This window comes from Fukomys damarensis, unplaced genomic scaffold, assembly GCF_012274545.1.
Source record: "Fukomys damarensis isolate Sample0158 unplaced genomic scaffold, DMR_v1.0_HiC HiC_scaffold_26, whole genome shotgun sequence".
In the NCBI taxonomy this organism is placed as follows: Eukaryota; Metazoa; Chordata; class Mammalia; order Rodentia; family Bathyergidae; genus Fukomys; species Fukomys damarensis.
In genome coordinates this window covers 28,764,315-28,779,135 of record NW_022900938.1, presented here as the reverse complement: position 1 = coordinate 28,779,135, position 14,821 = coordinate 28,764,315, and the positions used below count along the sequence as shown (strand labels likewise).

General features: G+C 34.0%; 1 protein-coding gene across 4 annotated transcripts in view; it reads right to left on the bottom strand.

Moving 5' to 3' along the window:
• Galnt3 (polypeptide N-acetylgalactosaminyltransferase 3) overlaps positions 1-14,821 on the bottom strand; it is a 60,669-nt gene that overhangs the window by 22,422 nt on the left and 23,426 nt on the right. For all 4 annotated transcript variants that reach the window (XM_019204984.2, XM_010606888.2, XM_033756382.1 and 1 more), the window contains exons 5-9: positions 14,352-14,586; positions 13,805-13,922; positions 11,924-12,124; positions 9,797-9,928; positions 9,473-9,574 (exon numbers count right to left, since the gene is read on the bottom strand). In XM_019204984.2, the coding sequence (XP_019060529.1) occupies positions 9,473-9,574; positions 9,797-9,928; positions 11,924-12,124; positions 13,805-13,922; positions 14,352-14,586 (788 nt within the window). The remainder of the gene's footprint in view (positions 1-9,472; positions 9,575-9,796; positions 9,929-11,923; positions 12,125-13,804; positions 13,923-14,351; positions 14,587-14,821) is intronic.

Below are 14,821 nucleotides of genomic sequence, written 5' to 3'. Positions count from 1 at the left end.
TTTTTTTTTTTTTTTTTTTTTTTTTTTCTGTCATGTGCCACAGAAGCTAGCTGGAACCTTTAGCAACAGAAGGGTTAGCAACCAGCAGCATCACTGAGAACAACAAGAAGAATAACACAACCCCTCTGACTGGCCTGACAGAGGAACTCTGACCACATCTGTTACCAGCAGCATAACCAGCCTTAGGTAACAGGGACAAGGATTGAGAATTTGCACTCCTCCACGCTGTGACCAGGAGTACAAGCACCCTTTGTCTGCAGAAGTCAGCACTCTCTCTGACTTGTGACCAGCAGTGCAAACAGCTTTGGCCCTGGTATTGGGACAAGGAGGGCAGCACATGAGAGGAGCCAGTGGTGTGGAACAGAGAAGGCTATGCAAGGTCTAGGAGGGGACTGGCAGGAGCCTTGGGCTGTTTGTCTGAGGGTGTCACAGCAACTGAGAGAGTAGCACAGAGACAGAGTAAGTAGATGTGGGTGGGCCATCCAGAAATCTGCTGGCTAAAGACTGGCCCTAGCCCCACATCCAGAGGCCAAAATCAGCCCTGCAATCAGCATTAATTCTACTGAAGACTTGGCAGGGTTACCTAGCACAGATTTGGGGTCTGACTTGGACACTATTACAGAACTGTGGGCACTAGAGGAATTTTTTTTCGTATTTCTCTCTTTATTAGTTTGTTTCATTTTCCCTATTCTGTTGCGGTTTTTTTTTGTTTTGTTTTGAGGGAGGTTAAGGTTTTCACTTTTATCATTTGTTTTTCCCGTCCTGTTTCTCTCTTTCCCCAACTGTTTTTCTTGATTTTTTTTTTTATATTCAATGTTCATGTGAATGAATATTGTTATTCGTCTTTCTGGTTTGCTTCATATTCTTGCCACCTTCATTTTTTCCCTCCTGTCCTTTTTCCAAGTTTCCCAAAACTTGGGTGATCAACTTTTGTCCTTCAGCCTTACTTCTACTATATTTCACTTTAGTTATCACTCTGTTTTATTTCCTTCCTTCTTAAACCCTCCCACACATGCACAGGGTACAATCTCTCTACCAAGGGGAAACTCATTGCATATAAGTTCCTGGTTTATATTGGACGTATTTACATAACTATATATCTTGCTCCTATGGTTAAAGGTACCAAATTAGCAGTTACCACAGACTGTCAGTTTCTAGACTGTGCTTGGTGATATTGTTATTACTAATTGTACTATTTTAGTCATGCTGCCAAACCTGTTGCAATCAGTTGTTCACCCTTGTATGACAAAACTGTGATGGTCTGGGGTCATAATCATCACCATAGTCCAGTACCAAAGGACTGGGAGCAGAGCCAAATAGACAGCAACTTCAAAACCCTAATAAAACTGGGATGGCAGGATCTTGGGACACAGGACCAAGAGCCAGCTGCACTTAGAGGACATCTCTGAGGTATACATATTTCCAAGGGAAGCTTTGATATTAGTAGTAAAGCTACCTAACATAAGAAACTTATAAGCATCAATACAGAAAAAAATTAAAAATAGAAAATGACAATATTCAGAAGCAAAATAGAACCCCAGACCTCCAGTCTATCCAGGACAAATCCAGAGGAAAAGGAGATAAGAGGAAATCAGAAGCCACCTACTAGAATTTTCTGAAATGATAGCAGAAAAAGTAAATAGATGAATGAGTCCTCAGAGAAAATCAGAGAAGATATAATCCTTCAGGTTAAAAAGAGAGATGATGATCATAATGAAGGACCTACTCAGTAGACATTGATTAAAAAAAACAGAGAAGCTCAGGAAAATTATGGAAACTACCAATGCTCAACATAGGGAAGAAATGGAACACATGAAATAGATTCAAACAGAGAACCAGAAAATTAAAAATTCCATTCTAAGTTTGCAAAGCTGAATAAACAAAAATGAAGACAGAATATCAGACCTAGAAGACAGGATTGTGGTTAATGATCAGGAAAAGAAAAATCTCTCAGGGCTGGGGATTTAGCTCAGTGGTGCCACCACTTACCTCAAAAGTGCAAGGACCTGAGTTCGATCTCTGGTACAAAAAAAAGGACAGAAAAATCTCTTAAAAACAGCAAGGAACTGTGAAACAACAATCCAACAACTACAGGATAATGCAAGAAAGAACATAAGATTGTATGAAGACAATGAAAAAGCACCTACAAAGGACATTAAAAAACCTGTTCACAAAAGTAATGGCAGAAAATTTCCAAAGCATAGAAAAAGAATTTGATGTACAGATAAGTGAGGCATATAGAACTCTAATCAGCTATGAAGAAAATAATTCTCTACCAGGCATATAATTCATCAAAGAACAGAATATTAAAAGCTGTCAGAGAAAAGAAACAAATCACCTATAAAGGAAAGCCCATCAGAGTTTCAGCAGAATTCTCAACATAAACCCTTAAGTCAAGGAGAACTTAAAGTATTTTAAGTCCCAAAAGAAAACAACCTCCAACCCAAACTGATGTACTTGCAAAATTATCTTTTACAATCAATGAAGAAATGATATTTGTATGAAAAAGAACAACTGAAGAAATTCATGACCACCAAACCAACTCTACAAAATATTCTGAAAGACATTTTAGGAAAAGATACCAAAGACCACAATACCAAGAGCACAAATAGAAAGAAGCTACCAGGTAAGGCAAGCAATTAAACAGAAGGGAAAGATGGGGAATCAATAACAGGAAAATAATAAGACAAGGATAAGTAAATCCATATCAACAATAATCATCAATGTAAATGTGCTCAATTCATCAATCAAAAGAAACAGACTGGCAGAATGGATCAAGAAACAAGATCTAACAATTTGCTGCATACAAAAAATACATTTATCTCAAAAAGAAATTCACAGACTAAAAGTCAAAGGATGGAAAACAATATTTCATGTGGCAAGAATCCAGAAAACAGAAGAGGTAGCTATTCTATTTTCAGACAAAGTGAATGTCAAGCCAACAATGGTTAAAGAAGACAAAGAAGGTCACTAAATACTTGTAAGAAGAGATAATAATCATAAATATATATGCACCAAATACTGCTGCACCCAATTTTATAAAACAAATACTAACAGACGTGAAAAATCAAATAAGCACTGACATAATTGTAGTGGAGAATCTCCATACCCCACTGTCACAAATAGATCAACTAGATTTAAAAAATCAACAAAGAAATAGTAGAACTGAACCAAAGCTGTAAACAAATAGACTTAGTAGATGTCCACAGTGTTCCACCCTACATCATCAGAATACACACTCTTCTCAGTTGTAAATGAGATGTTCTCCACAACAGACCACATACCAGTCATAGAACATGCTTAAGTAAATGCAAAGGAATTGAAATTATCCCATGCTTATTATCAGACCACAGTGCAATGAAACTAGAAATCAATGGTAAAACACACACACACACTCCATAAAAACATGGCAAGTAACACCTCCTAAACAAGCAATGAGTCACAGATGAAATTAAAGAAGAAATTAGACAGTTTCTACAACTAAATGATAATGCCAATAAAACATACTGGAACTTATGGAACACAATGAAAGCAGTCTTATGAGGAAAATGTTTAATGGTGAACTCTCACATCAGGTAAACAGTGAGATCAAATAAACAACCCAATGATGAGACTCAAACTTCTAGAAAAGAACAAGTCCAGCTCAAAGCTTATATGAGGGAGGGAATTATAATGCAATTAAAATCAAGAAAATAATAAAAAGAATTAATAAGTCAAATAGTTGGTTCTTTGAAAGATAAAGAAAATTGATAGACTCTTAACCAATCTTATCAAAAGAAAAGACTTAAATTCTAGCAATTAGGAAAGAAAAGGGTGAAATCACAACACATTCTGCATAAATCCAAAAGACCATCAAAACCTATTTTGAGAAACTTTATTTTAATAAGATAAAAAATGCAGAAGAAATGGACAGATTCATAGATACATATTAATCTCCAAAGCTGACTCAAGAGAATATAAAAATTCTAAATAACCCAATAACAGTCAATGAAATTGAAAAGGTAATTAAAAACCTACCAACAAAGAAACACACTTGTCCTGATGGATTCACTGCTGAGTTCTACAAGATATTCAGAGAAGATCCAATGCCACTACTTTCCAAATTCTTTAATGAAACTGAAAGGGAAGCTATACTCTCAGAGTCACTCCTAGAACCAAGTATTATTCTGATACTGCAATAATACAGAAGATCCTAATAAGATTACTGACATTGAGAAATGGGAAGAAAGGAGCTAAAGGTGTAGGGAAGGTGGGGCGGGTAGGGGAGGAGTAAAAAGGGAAAAGAAAAAAATGTGAGATAATGAAAAGATGGAAATAAAATGGTTGTAGATGGGGAGGGGGTGAAGGGAGGGCAGGGACAAGGGTAAAAAATGAGAACCAAGACTTGTCATGTAGAGATACAAGATCCCAACAAAGAATGTAACTGTACTGTATCCCTAAAATGTACCAATAAACTTAATTAAAGCTGAAAAAAAAAAAAAAAACAGGAAAGGATCCAATGAAAAAAGAGAACAACGGGCCAAGCTCCCTAATGAACATGCATGCAAAAATCCTCAATAAGATACTGGCAAACAGAATGCCACAAATCATCAAGAAGATTTTACACCATGATCAGGATTCATCCCAGGATGTAGGGATAGTTCAACACATGCAAATCAATAAATGTAATACACCATATTAACAAAGCCTAGGACTAAAATTACATGATCATCTCAATAGATGCAGAAAAAGCATTTAACAAAGTCCAACACCCATTCATGATTTAAAAAAAAAAAAGACCTACAGAAAATTGGAGATTGTCTTTATGTCAACCTGATAAATGCCATCTATGCAAAACCAACAGCTAGCTTCATACTAAATGGTCAAAAAACTGAAAGCTTTCAGTCTAAAATCAGGAACAAGACAAGGATATCCACTATCGCCCCTCCTATTCAATATAGTTCTAGAAACATTAGCTGGAGAATTAAATGAGAAAAATAATTAAAAGAATAAAGATAGGAAAGGAAGTTGTTAAGCTATCATTATTTATCAATGACGATAGTCTACATAGAAGACCCCAAAAGCTCCACCAAAAACTTCTACATTTAATAACCAAATTCAGCAGTATAGCTAGATACAAAGTCAACACTGAAAAATCAATAGCCTTCTTATAAACAACAAATTTACTAAGAGAGAAATTAGGGAAACTTGTCTTTAACAAGAGAATAAAAAAATGAAATACTTAGGAATTAATCTAACAAAGCAAGTAAAAGATTTTTACCTCAAAAACATCTACAGTACTCCAAAAAAGCAGATCAAAGACTATATCAGAAAATGGAAAAATAGCCTTTGCTCATGTGTAGGAAGAACCAACATAGTAAAAATGGCCATACTCCCTAAATTGTTATACAGATTTAATGCAATCCCATTTAAAATACCAATAATATACCTCACAGAATTAGAGAAAACATTCCTAAAATCATGAGAGACCTAGAATAGCAAAAGCCAGAAAAGACATAGAATAGAAAATAATTCTGAGCAACAAAGGCAAAGGCAGGGGCATCACAATCCCTGATCTGAAATTTGATTACAAAGTGACAGTGGTAAAAAGCTAGCATAGTGCTAGCAAAAACAAAACAAAACAAAACAAAAACAAAAAACAAACAAACAAAAAAACCCAAAGGGAAAAACAAAAACCTGAGGCTCAACAGGAACAGAGTAGAAGATGCAGAAACAACTCCAAACATACTCAGCCACCTTATCTTCAACAAAAGCATCAAACACCTTCACTGGAAGAAAGACAGCCTCTTTAACAAATGGTGCTGGAAAACTGGCTTTCCACATGCCAAAGAGTAAAACTAGACCCACATCTGTCACCATGCAATAAACTAAAATCAAAACGGATCAAAGATCTAAATATTAAAACAGAAACACTAAATCTGTTGAGAGGATAGGTGGAACTCTTGAAAACACAGGTGTAAAGACTTTTGAACAAAACACTGATCATATGGGAAATAAAAATCACGGACAGTTGTGTTACCAGAGAACTACAAACAGGCTACGTGAACAAGAAGTGCTCATTGAAGCATATTCACACTACTGAACATGAGAGATTGTGACCAATGATTCTATAGGAAACAGTTGTAAGAAATTCAGGCTGGGAATTACAGTTTGGAGAGTTATGATGATATTTTAGAAGATGACACTACTTTGAATACATGTAGACTGCTGTACATAAATACAGATTGTACATGAAAAAGATAGTTCTTGAAAATAATCCTTAGTACATCTTTTGGAACAAAAATTAGTATGTCTTATTTCGGGTGAAATACAAGTCAGATATACAAGTTCAAATATTGGATCGTTTCTCTTATATGAGAAACACACACAAATAAAGGTAAAAATAGAAAAGAAATAAAAACGAAGTATGGATAAATTCAAAGACTGCTAGAGATTACATATTCCATTGTTATAATACTATTTGAATATATATTAATTTGCTTGATTTATACTAATAGTTTATCTTCATTTGTTGAAATGAAAGTTTGTGTTATCTATTTCTTTATTGTAAGAATCTTTTTGGCTTATGTTTTGTACTGAGTAACTACTTTGAAGATGATACACAGTGTAATAACTATTGTTATTCTCTTATTATTTGGTCATGAAAATTTATTTTTTCATGAAATAAAGATGGAATAAAAAAATGAAGTAATTTGTGCTAGTACTAGTATTAACTGAGTCTTCATTATGTACTTCATTATGTATTAGAGCAGGTGTTCTGCAAACACTAGCAGAATACACAGATCCACGTATCTTTGGTCCCTAGTCATGGACTCAAGCTTAATTTACCTCCTTCCACAAATAAAACATCAATCATTTTTGTGACTGGTAGTTCTTCACAGAGAAATACTGGAAGAAAATGGGATTAGATGAGGAAAGAAAATAGGATTCTAAATGTACCTAACTAAAGACAAACCTTAAGATCTCAGAAATGGTAAGAAAGGCTGTTTAGTATTTTACCTCACTATTATAAAAATGTCATTAATATGGAACTTATAAAGAACGGAAAGTGGTTGAAACTACATTGGTTGGAAAAATTAACTGGTTGAATATTGGAAAGACTTGTAACTTAGAGCCAGGACAGACCCACTGAAGACAAATAAAAGCACTGAGTATTTAAAGCTATAATGACATAAAAGGCCGTGTACTAGTGTGTTAGCTAATTCAGTCACATAATCAAGATATTTATTGTACTTAGCATATACTTAGCAAATAGTAATTGTTACATTTCCCTCAGCTTAAAATGAATATTACTCCCCTTCCCATAATGCCCTGCTTCTCACCTAAAAAGATGGCTTCTCCCACCTACCAAAGGACAGCCTTCTTCCCATGATGCCTCTTCTCCCTCCAAAAAGTAACCAGATACTTGCTACCTCCAAGTAACCAGTGATGTCGCAAGGCCCTTCAAGTGATGTCACAGGCACCTCCAATCCCTTAATACTACCTCACTTAACTCCACCCCAGCTCCTATAAGCCCCACCCCAGTCCTGTAAAAGAAGTTCTCTGTTCTGCCACATAGCTCTCTCTCTCCTTTGACTGGAAACAGACCAGCAGATTGTGCTTACAATAAAGGCTTGTAGTGCTTCTGGTCTGGTCTTGGTTTTTGGCTTTTTTAGCTGATGGTGATATAATGTAATTGTTTGCTGTAAAAACATCATTATATGACTGGATTAAAAGGAAACATGAGAACATATTCAACATAATATCTCAATTTTATCAAGGAACTAAAATTGCAAAAATATTTAAAGTACAATTTTGATTGATAATAAAATTTCAAGGATATAAACTGAAATAAAACCAATAGCTGTGCTAGGGGGACAGATGTCAGAGTCATCCTAAAATATAAACCAGGCATTCTTGTCCTGCTCAAAATCCTCTAATAGCTTCTGTACAATTCAGAATGAAAGCCACATTCTTAGGGGCTTGCAAAACCCTATGTTACCAGGCCCTTTATATCAGTGTCTCTGACTTCATTCCCTGTTTCTCCTGCCCTAGACTGTTCTGCTCTCAGTGGCAACAAGAACTGGCCACTAGGCCTCTGTCCTTCCCTATCCCTCCTTCAGGATGCTACTTTCCTGGAACATATTCCTCTTTCCACAGAAATCTTCCCTAATCTTTGAAAATATCCCCATTCCATTTTTTTTACACACAAAATTATGTATTTTTCTCTTGTCATCTTGTTTTCATCTTCTTTATTACTATAATAAAATTATAGACTCTAAACCAATATTTGTTGAATAACATGAAAATGTGAGATTTTTTTTCCCATCTGAAAATGTCTAAAAGACATTTAGATTCTATTGATAATTTAAAAACTAATCTTAGGAGTGGGAAGACAAAAATGAGGATAGTTTATGAAATAAACCAAACCTTTCTTTTAAAATTGATGCTCTCAAAGTCTAGTCATGTTAAAATAGGATGATCATTTAATATTGTGAAAATCCTATATACACACCTTGGACTTCATACTAAAATTTGCAATTCCTTGAAAAGTTACATTTCATATTCCTCTCCTTACTATATGTTGGTTCACATTCTTCTCACTTTGTTCTGATTCTCATCAGCCACTTTTCTAGCTTTTAACTTCTCTTTTAAAAAAAATGTTTTAAATGTCATCTTCCCATGAAAAATATCTGGGTACCCAATGTAATTCCAATGTCATTTTCTATTGCTCCAGAGCACTCTAAATGCTTTGTTATGAGTGTTTTCATCCTGATTTTAACTGCTTCACTTGAAGTACAGATCTCCTGAAGGAATTACAATCTAAATAGCTAGAACTCACCAGCATATCTGCCGTGCAGGGACCACTCAGCAAATGCAGTGAATGACAGATAAGAGAAGTTCAGTCTAATACTTTGGGGAGCTCACTTGTGAAAGTTAAGGAAAAGAAGCTAAAAGCCCAAAATTTAATATCTAATGTATTCTCTGTCCAGAGAGCAACATTTGCTATCACTAGCAGGGACGGATGTCACCAACCAAAGCGAATTAAGAACATAATATTTTCAAGGGAGACCAAATTAATGAAATACCTTGGCCCCCAAAAAGAACATAGCTATGTCAGTATTAATATTGGATTTAATTCACTATTAAATATAGTTAAATATGGCCTTTATGTATATAACATTGCACGTGGATAATATATATATATATATATAACCACCATACCACCAATAGTTACATCAGTATCAAAGATCTATATAAAAGATGCCTTTTCTTAAAATTTCACATGGTAGTATTCTATTATTTTCTCATTTTATTTCTTTGAGTGGATAAAGTGAAAACTAAAACAAAATACCAATTGTCTTGCTTAGTCGGAAAACAATTCATACATTAGCTACTTGAATATAAAGCTGACTTAGAACTTCTGAAAATTGCAATATCTTACTTGTTTTTGTAATGCTAATGAGAGGTAAGATTCTAATGTAGTGCTCACCTGGTTTCCGCCAAGTCCATGACATGTGTACAAAATCAGTGGTTTGCCTCCTTGGTTATTTTCTCCAACATCCAGACATAGAGTCTGACCAACACTTTTAATCTAAAGGAAAATGAAATTATTTAAACAAGTTAATCTATGTAGTGTACATTTTTTCAATGAATTCCAGAGACGATTACTTGCTGTTTCAGAGAAGATTGGTATTAATAATAATAACATAAAATCTCAAAAGCAATAAAGTAGAAAGAATCTCAGCAATTTCCCCTAAACTATTCAAGTTGTGGTGGCAAGGAGCATATCAAGCCAAAAAAGGAAAATACTCACATATCCAGCTATAACAGGATTAAGGTCTGGCACATATACTTCTGGATAAATAGTGTTCAAATACCATGTAAAATTTTTACACTTCAGGCGGTTTTTTATTGCAAATCTTTTTGAAAGATCACCAAATGATTTCTAGAGAAAGATGAGAAGTAGAGGTAATGTTTAATCAAAAGAGCTCTGATAAAATATCCCAAAGGCTACTTATTTGTATTATGCTTAGGTATAAAAAAATAAAGTTCTGGGTCAGTAATGCAAGACACATTTTGTTATCATTCATGATTTGTTCAGTCAACAAGTACGGCTGCCTGTTGCCTTCTGGCTTCAGGCAGACCTTTGTAGCACTGACAAGACTCTACCTATTTCGTTCTGCACTGGTGCAAATAAACTTCTCTTACAAGATAAAGATCTCTCATGAAATGTTGTTGAGACAGAAATGGTAGTGGGAGCATCCTAAATTGATCCTAACTTTATACTTAAAAGTCATTTTTAAAGTGACTTGTGAGAAAGTATGTATAAACAATGCCAGTATATAATACAATTTAGATCTCTTCTTAATCAAGAACACAAAATCAATTCCCACAACAACAAAGTTGGGAATAATTTTTTGTCTAGTTTAAGAGTCTTACTTTTAACAACATCCCTAACTACACCGTCAGTAGAAAGAGGTAATTTTTAGTTAACTGCTTTTTATTTTCCTTTCTTTTAAAGGGCAAAGGAAACTTTCTTTTTAAAAGAAAGACTCATTAAACTGAAAAGATGTTTGGTTGACGAACAAAACTTTAGAGAAAAATGATAAATGTATAAAAACATAAATACTCAAGCTCATCAGTTCAGCTAAGGAAAATAGTATGCTAACTTCAAAGTTTGAACTTGTATTTTAACAAAATCAGACTTCTAAGGTTTCTTGCATAAGAAGTTTTACCAGGTAGATCTTTGCGCTGTGTGGTAAGAATGGGTGGGTGACGGCTCCCTTGCCCCTCTGAGGGTGATAAACAGAGCAAATGTTTCATTTAATGTCCGTGTGTCTGCTTGGATAAGTACTCTGGGCAGGCCTAATTTGTATTAGTGACCTCAGATAGCAGTCTAACCCAGTAGTGGATATAGGAGATGAAAGGATCGAAGAAAATGTGGCAATGGATAATAGGATCTTTCTTTACCATAATAGTTAAGATGTTGATGACTTTGACTCAATAATCTAGCACTATTTTCTACAAAAAGTTGGCTGCTATTTATGGAAGTATAATCTTAAACTGTCTAGTGAATTTACCACATCTAATATGAAGACTGTAAGAACGCAGTCCTAATGTATTAAGCATCAGATTCTGTTGGGTGGAATAGGTAGCTATGACTAGATAATAACAAAAGCACTATATGTTTGTTAGCACTTATCACTTTCTTATTCCACAGCTATTCTGGCAGAGAGGCAGGACATGTATCTCTGAAGTCAGGGAAGAAGAAAGACAAAACATGAATCATACTCTCCACATCCAAGCACCAGGTAACTACTCTGCGTGTCATCCCCATTATACGTTCTTAAAGGGGCATTGCCAAGCTAGCACCTCATATGAGTAACACAACTTCAGCTTAATAATAATAATAATAAAAAATCCTTGATACTCCTGGCTCATTCTCATGGCACACTAAGACACTGTCATCTCTATCATATATATATTTGGTACTGGGGATCGAACTCAGGATCTTACACTTGCAAGGCAGGTGGGCGGAATCACTGAACCAAATCCCCAGCCAATCTATTTCTCTATTTCCTTTTTTAAAAGCCATTTTGAAATTTTAAGTGTTTAATCATATTTGCTGAAATCAGTAAAAAAGCAGTTCTACTTAATCTTATTTTTTTGAGTAAAATGTTGAAACAAAAGCAGTCACACTTAAATATCTTTCATACATAGAGGATAACATCAAGTAGAATGCCTGAATTTTCAAAAATTGCTTAACTCATCCTTTTAACAGAAAAACTGAAAACCATAATATGTGTTTTAAGAGTTAAAATTTTAAAAGCCTAGCTTATGAAATGTTTTTAATGTTTTGTGCTTGAGGTCTCTCAAGCAAAAAGACCTGTGAACTTGCTGTAGATGTTTATCCTAATTTAATGAATTAGCTGTAACTTACTTGCTTAACAATTTTGGCTGCCTCTGTATTTCTCCTATAAAATATTTCCTTGTATTCATCCATCCAGACCTCTGCAAGGCGAACTTGGTTGCGAGCAATCACTTGAGTGCCTTTTGGAAAGGAATGAGGACTTTTGCTGCGAAAAACATGTCCAACAACAGAGCAAGGCATAATCTCCAACTGCCCACCACATTGCCATACCTGATAATTAATGATATTTGTTTAAATTTACAGTATTTTGGAAAAATCAAATTGTTGCTTAAAAATTCACCTTAACATACTAATAAAAACAAAGTATACAGATTTATTATAATTTTATAGTCTCTGTGCCCTTTCAATTCAACTTCACCTTGTAAATGTAAAGCACAATTGTATTAAATGATGTAAAGATTAAAGATAACAAAAGCACATCTTCAGAAAGTAAGTTAACAATGATTTTGAATTTTTCACAAAAATAATCTCAGCAACGTGGTACACATGTGTAAGCCCAGTCTTCTGGGAGACTGAGGTAGGAAGATTAAAACTCTGAGCTTGGGCAAATTAGGGAGTTAGTAAAACTTTGTTGCAAATTTAAAAAAATACAAAAAGGGATGGGGATGAAGATTAGTGTGAAGCCCCGGGGTTCAATAGTAATACTACACAAAAACAGAAAAATCTTCAAAATTTTTTTTTTTTTTTTTTTGCAAAAAGTTATCCAAGTGTTTCTAATATACATGGAAGATCAAAGGCTCTTGTACATTTAACTTACATTTCATACAACTTACATGATCACTTCACTTAAGCTACAGGATTTCTTTTCTGAGTCATGGACTAGTGGTTTAGTGGAACAAGACTCTATTTACTTCAAATATATTCAATTTGGTAATCGAGAAAACAATTCTTTATAGATGTGACTACTAGGATATAATCCATTAAATCTGTAAAGTGGTTGGTTATAATGAAAAATCCATGGCTATTTAGATAGTGTTCAAAAACTTATCTGCATTAATTCTAAATAAAATGGTAAATCATGAAATTATTACCTTTCTACTTAAATGAATTAATAATTGATTTTGCTATAAATAATCACTAAGCAAAAGATCTGAAAAAAATGTCATGTTTAATAGTATTTTCTAGTACTAGGGCAAATGACCACATCTTTTTTTTACTATTTTCAAACATACAAGAAACACACTAATATTTCAAGTCAACAAATTATGCTTGAAATCAAACATGTGAGGTAGGCTGCAAATACTTGAATTCATAAAACAAGACTCCTGCCCGTAACCGTCCAAACCTGACAAAGATCATTTCTGACAATGTGTGACAGTGCCAGAGTCAATACTACTTAAATCTTCTAATTCCTAGTTCATTTCTTTTTTTACTACATTCCATCCTAAGGGATGGAAAATGAATGATGAAACTGTACAAAAAAATAAACTCATGAAATCAAGCAAATTAGGGAATGGTGAGATTATCCAAAGGCTTTGTGTTGTTTGTCATTATAACTTTTAATATATTGGAAAATGGTGTGTTTTATCCAAAGAGTTAAGCATCCTTTAAAATTACACATAAATGTTTCTTTCCATACTGACTCCCCCAATAATCAACTCATTTCCTGAAGCACTAGGTTTAATTATATTTATCTTGGCTGGAATTCAATAGCTACAAGTGCATTAATTGGTGTGATCACCTGGACATAGGAGTTTAACTGATTCTTCTTGTTACACTGGTAACCATGTGCAAATATATCATCACAATTTAAAAGGAAACGTTCTTATTCTAAAATTTCCAGTAATTAAAACCATAGATTGCATACATTCATAATAATCTGTACCAGCAAATTAGAAGACAATACATTTCATTGTCTAACGTGTCCACATTTAATCTCCACAAACTTACTCTGAAAGACATTTCTATATTTTCACCTCCCCAGATTTCCATTTCTTCATCATAACTTCCAATATACTCAAAATATTCTTTTGATATGGAAAAAAGGCCTCCTGCAAAAGTAGGTGTTCTGAAAAATAATCCATCATCGAACTTTGTTATAAAAACTTAAGTTAAAATAGTATACATGAACATCTGAATAATTTTACAAGTTAAAGAGATATCACAATTTTAACTCTTTTTGTAGATTAATAAGAACTAACATTGTTATCAACCGTCAATTTTCAGGGGAAAATAAGTATTTTCTCCTAATCATGCTTTAAGTCTCTTAATTATTTATTTGGAGGAAATAAAAACTTATTTTATTCTACTTCCTATTCAGTAATATCATACATCCAAATTATTTCACTGTACTCTGTATTTAAAATATGTGCTCTCCTTTGTTGTTGCTGTTAGTATGAACTACCCAGAGGAGTCCAATGTAAAAATTAAAAATGCATACATAATTCAATTCACAGCTTGATAGTATGAATATAAGACTTGAGAGCAAGCATCTTACTTAATTGGGTAGGTTTCATCTTTTCTTCTCTGCTTCTCATGATCAGGAAGTGACTCCCAGCCAAATGAAAGGCTCCAGTCAAAATTTCCACGGTTATGGTTACTACCATAAGGAGATGGTTTGTTGAACTCAAATGTGTTCAGATCTATGGAGACAATGTCTGGACTCACAACAGCAGTGTAGTTCTCGGCTATTCTGGCCAGCAAAGGCTCTAACCAACCATAGAAACACTCACCTGGAGAAAACAGAGTTTTAATTATTTTAATTAACTCAGTGAAAACACTAAACATTTTTCTCTGGTTGTTTGGTTGAAAGTTTATAGAAATGGAAAATTAAAATCATTTGTGTTTAACATGTGTATAGTAGTGATTTCTTTTTTCCCAGCTTTCCTGAATTATAATTGACAAAAGCTATCTACAATTATGGTATACAGCATAATGTTTTGGTATATATATATATATATATATATA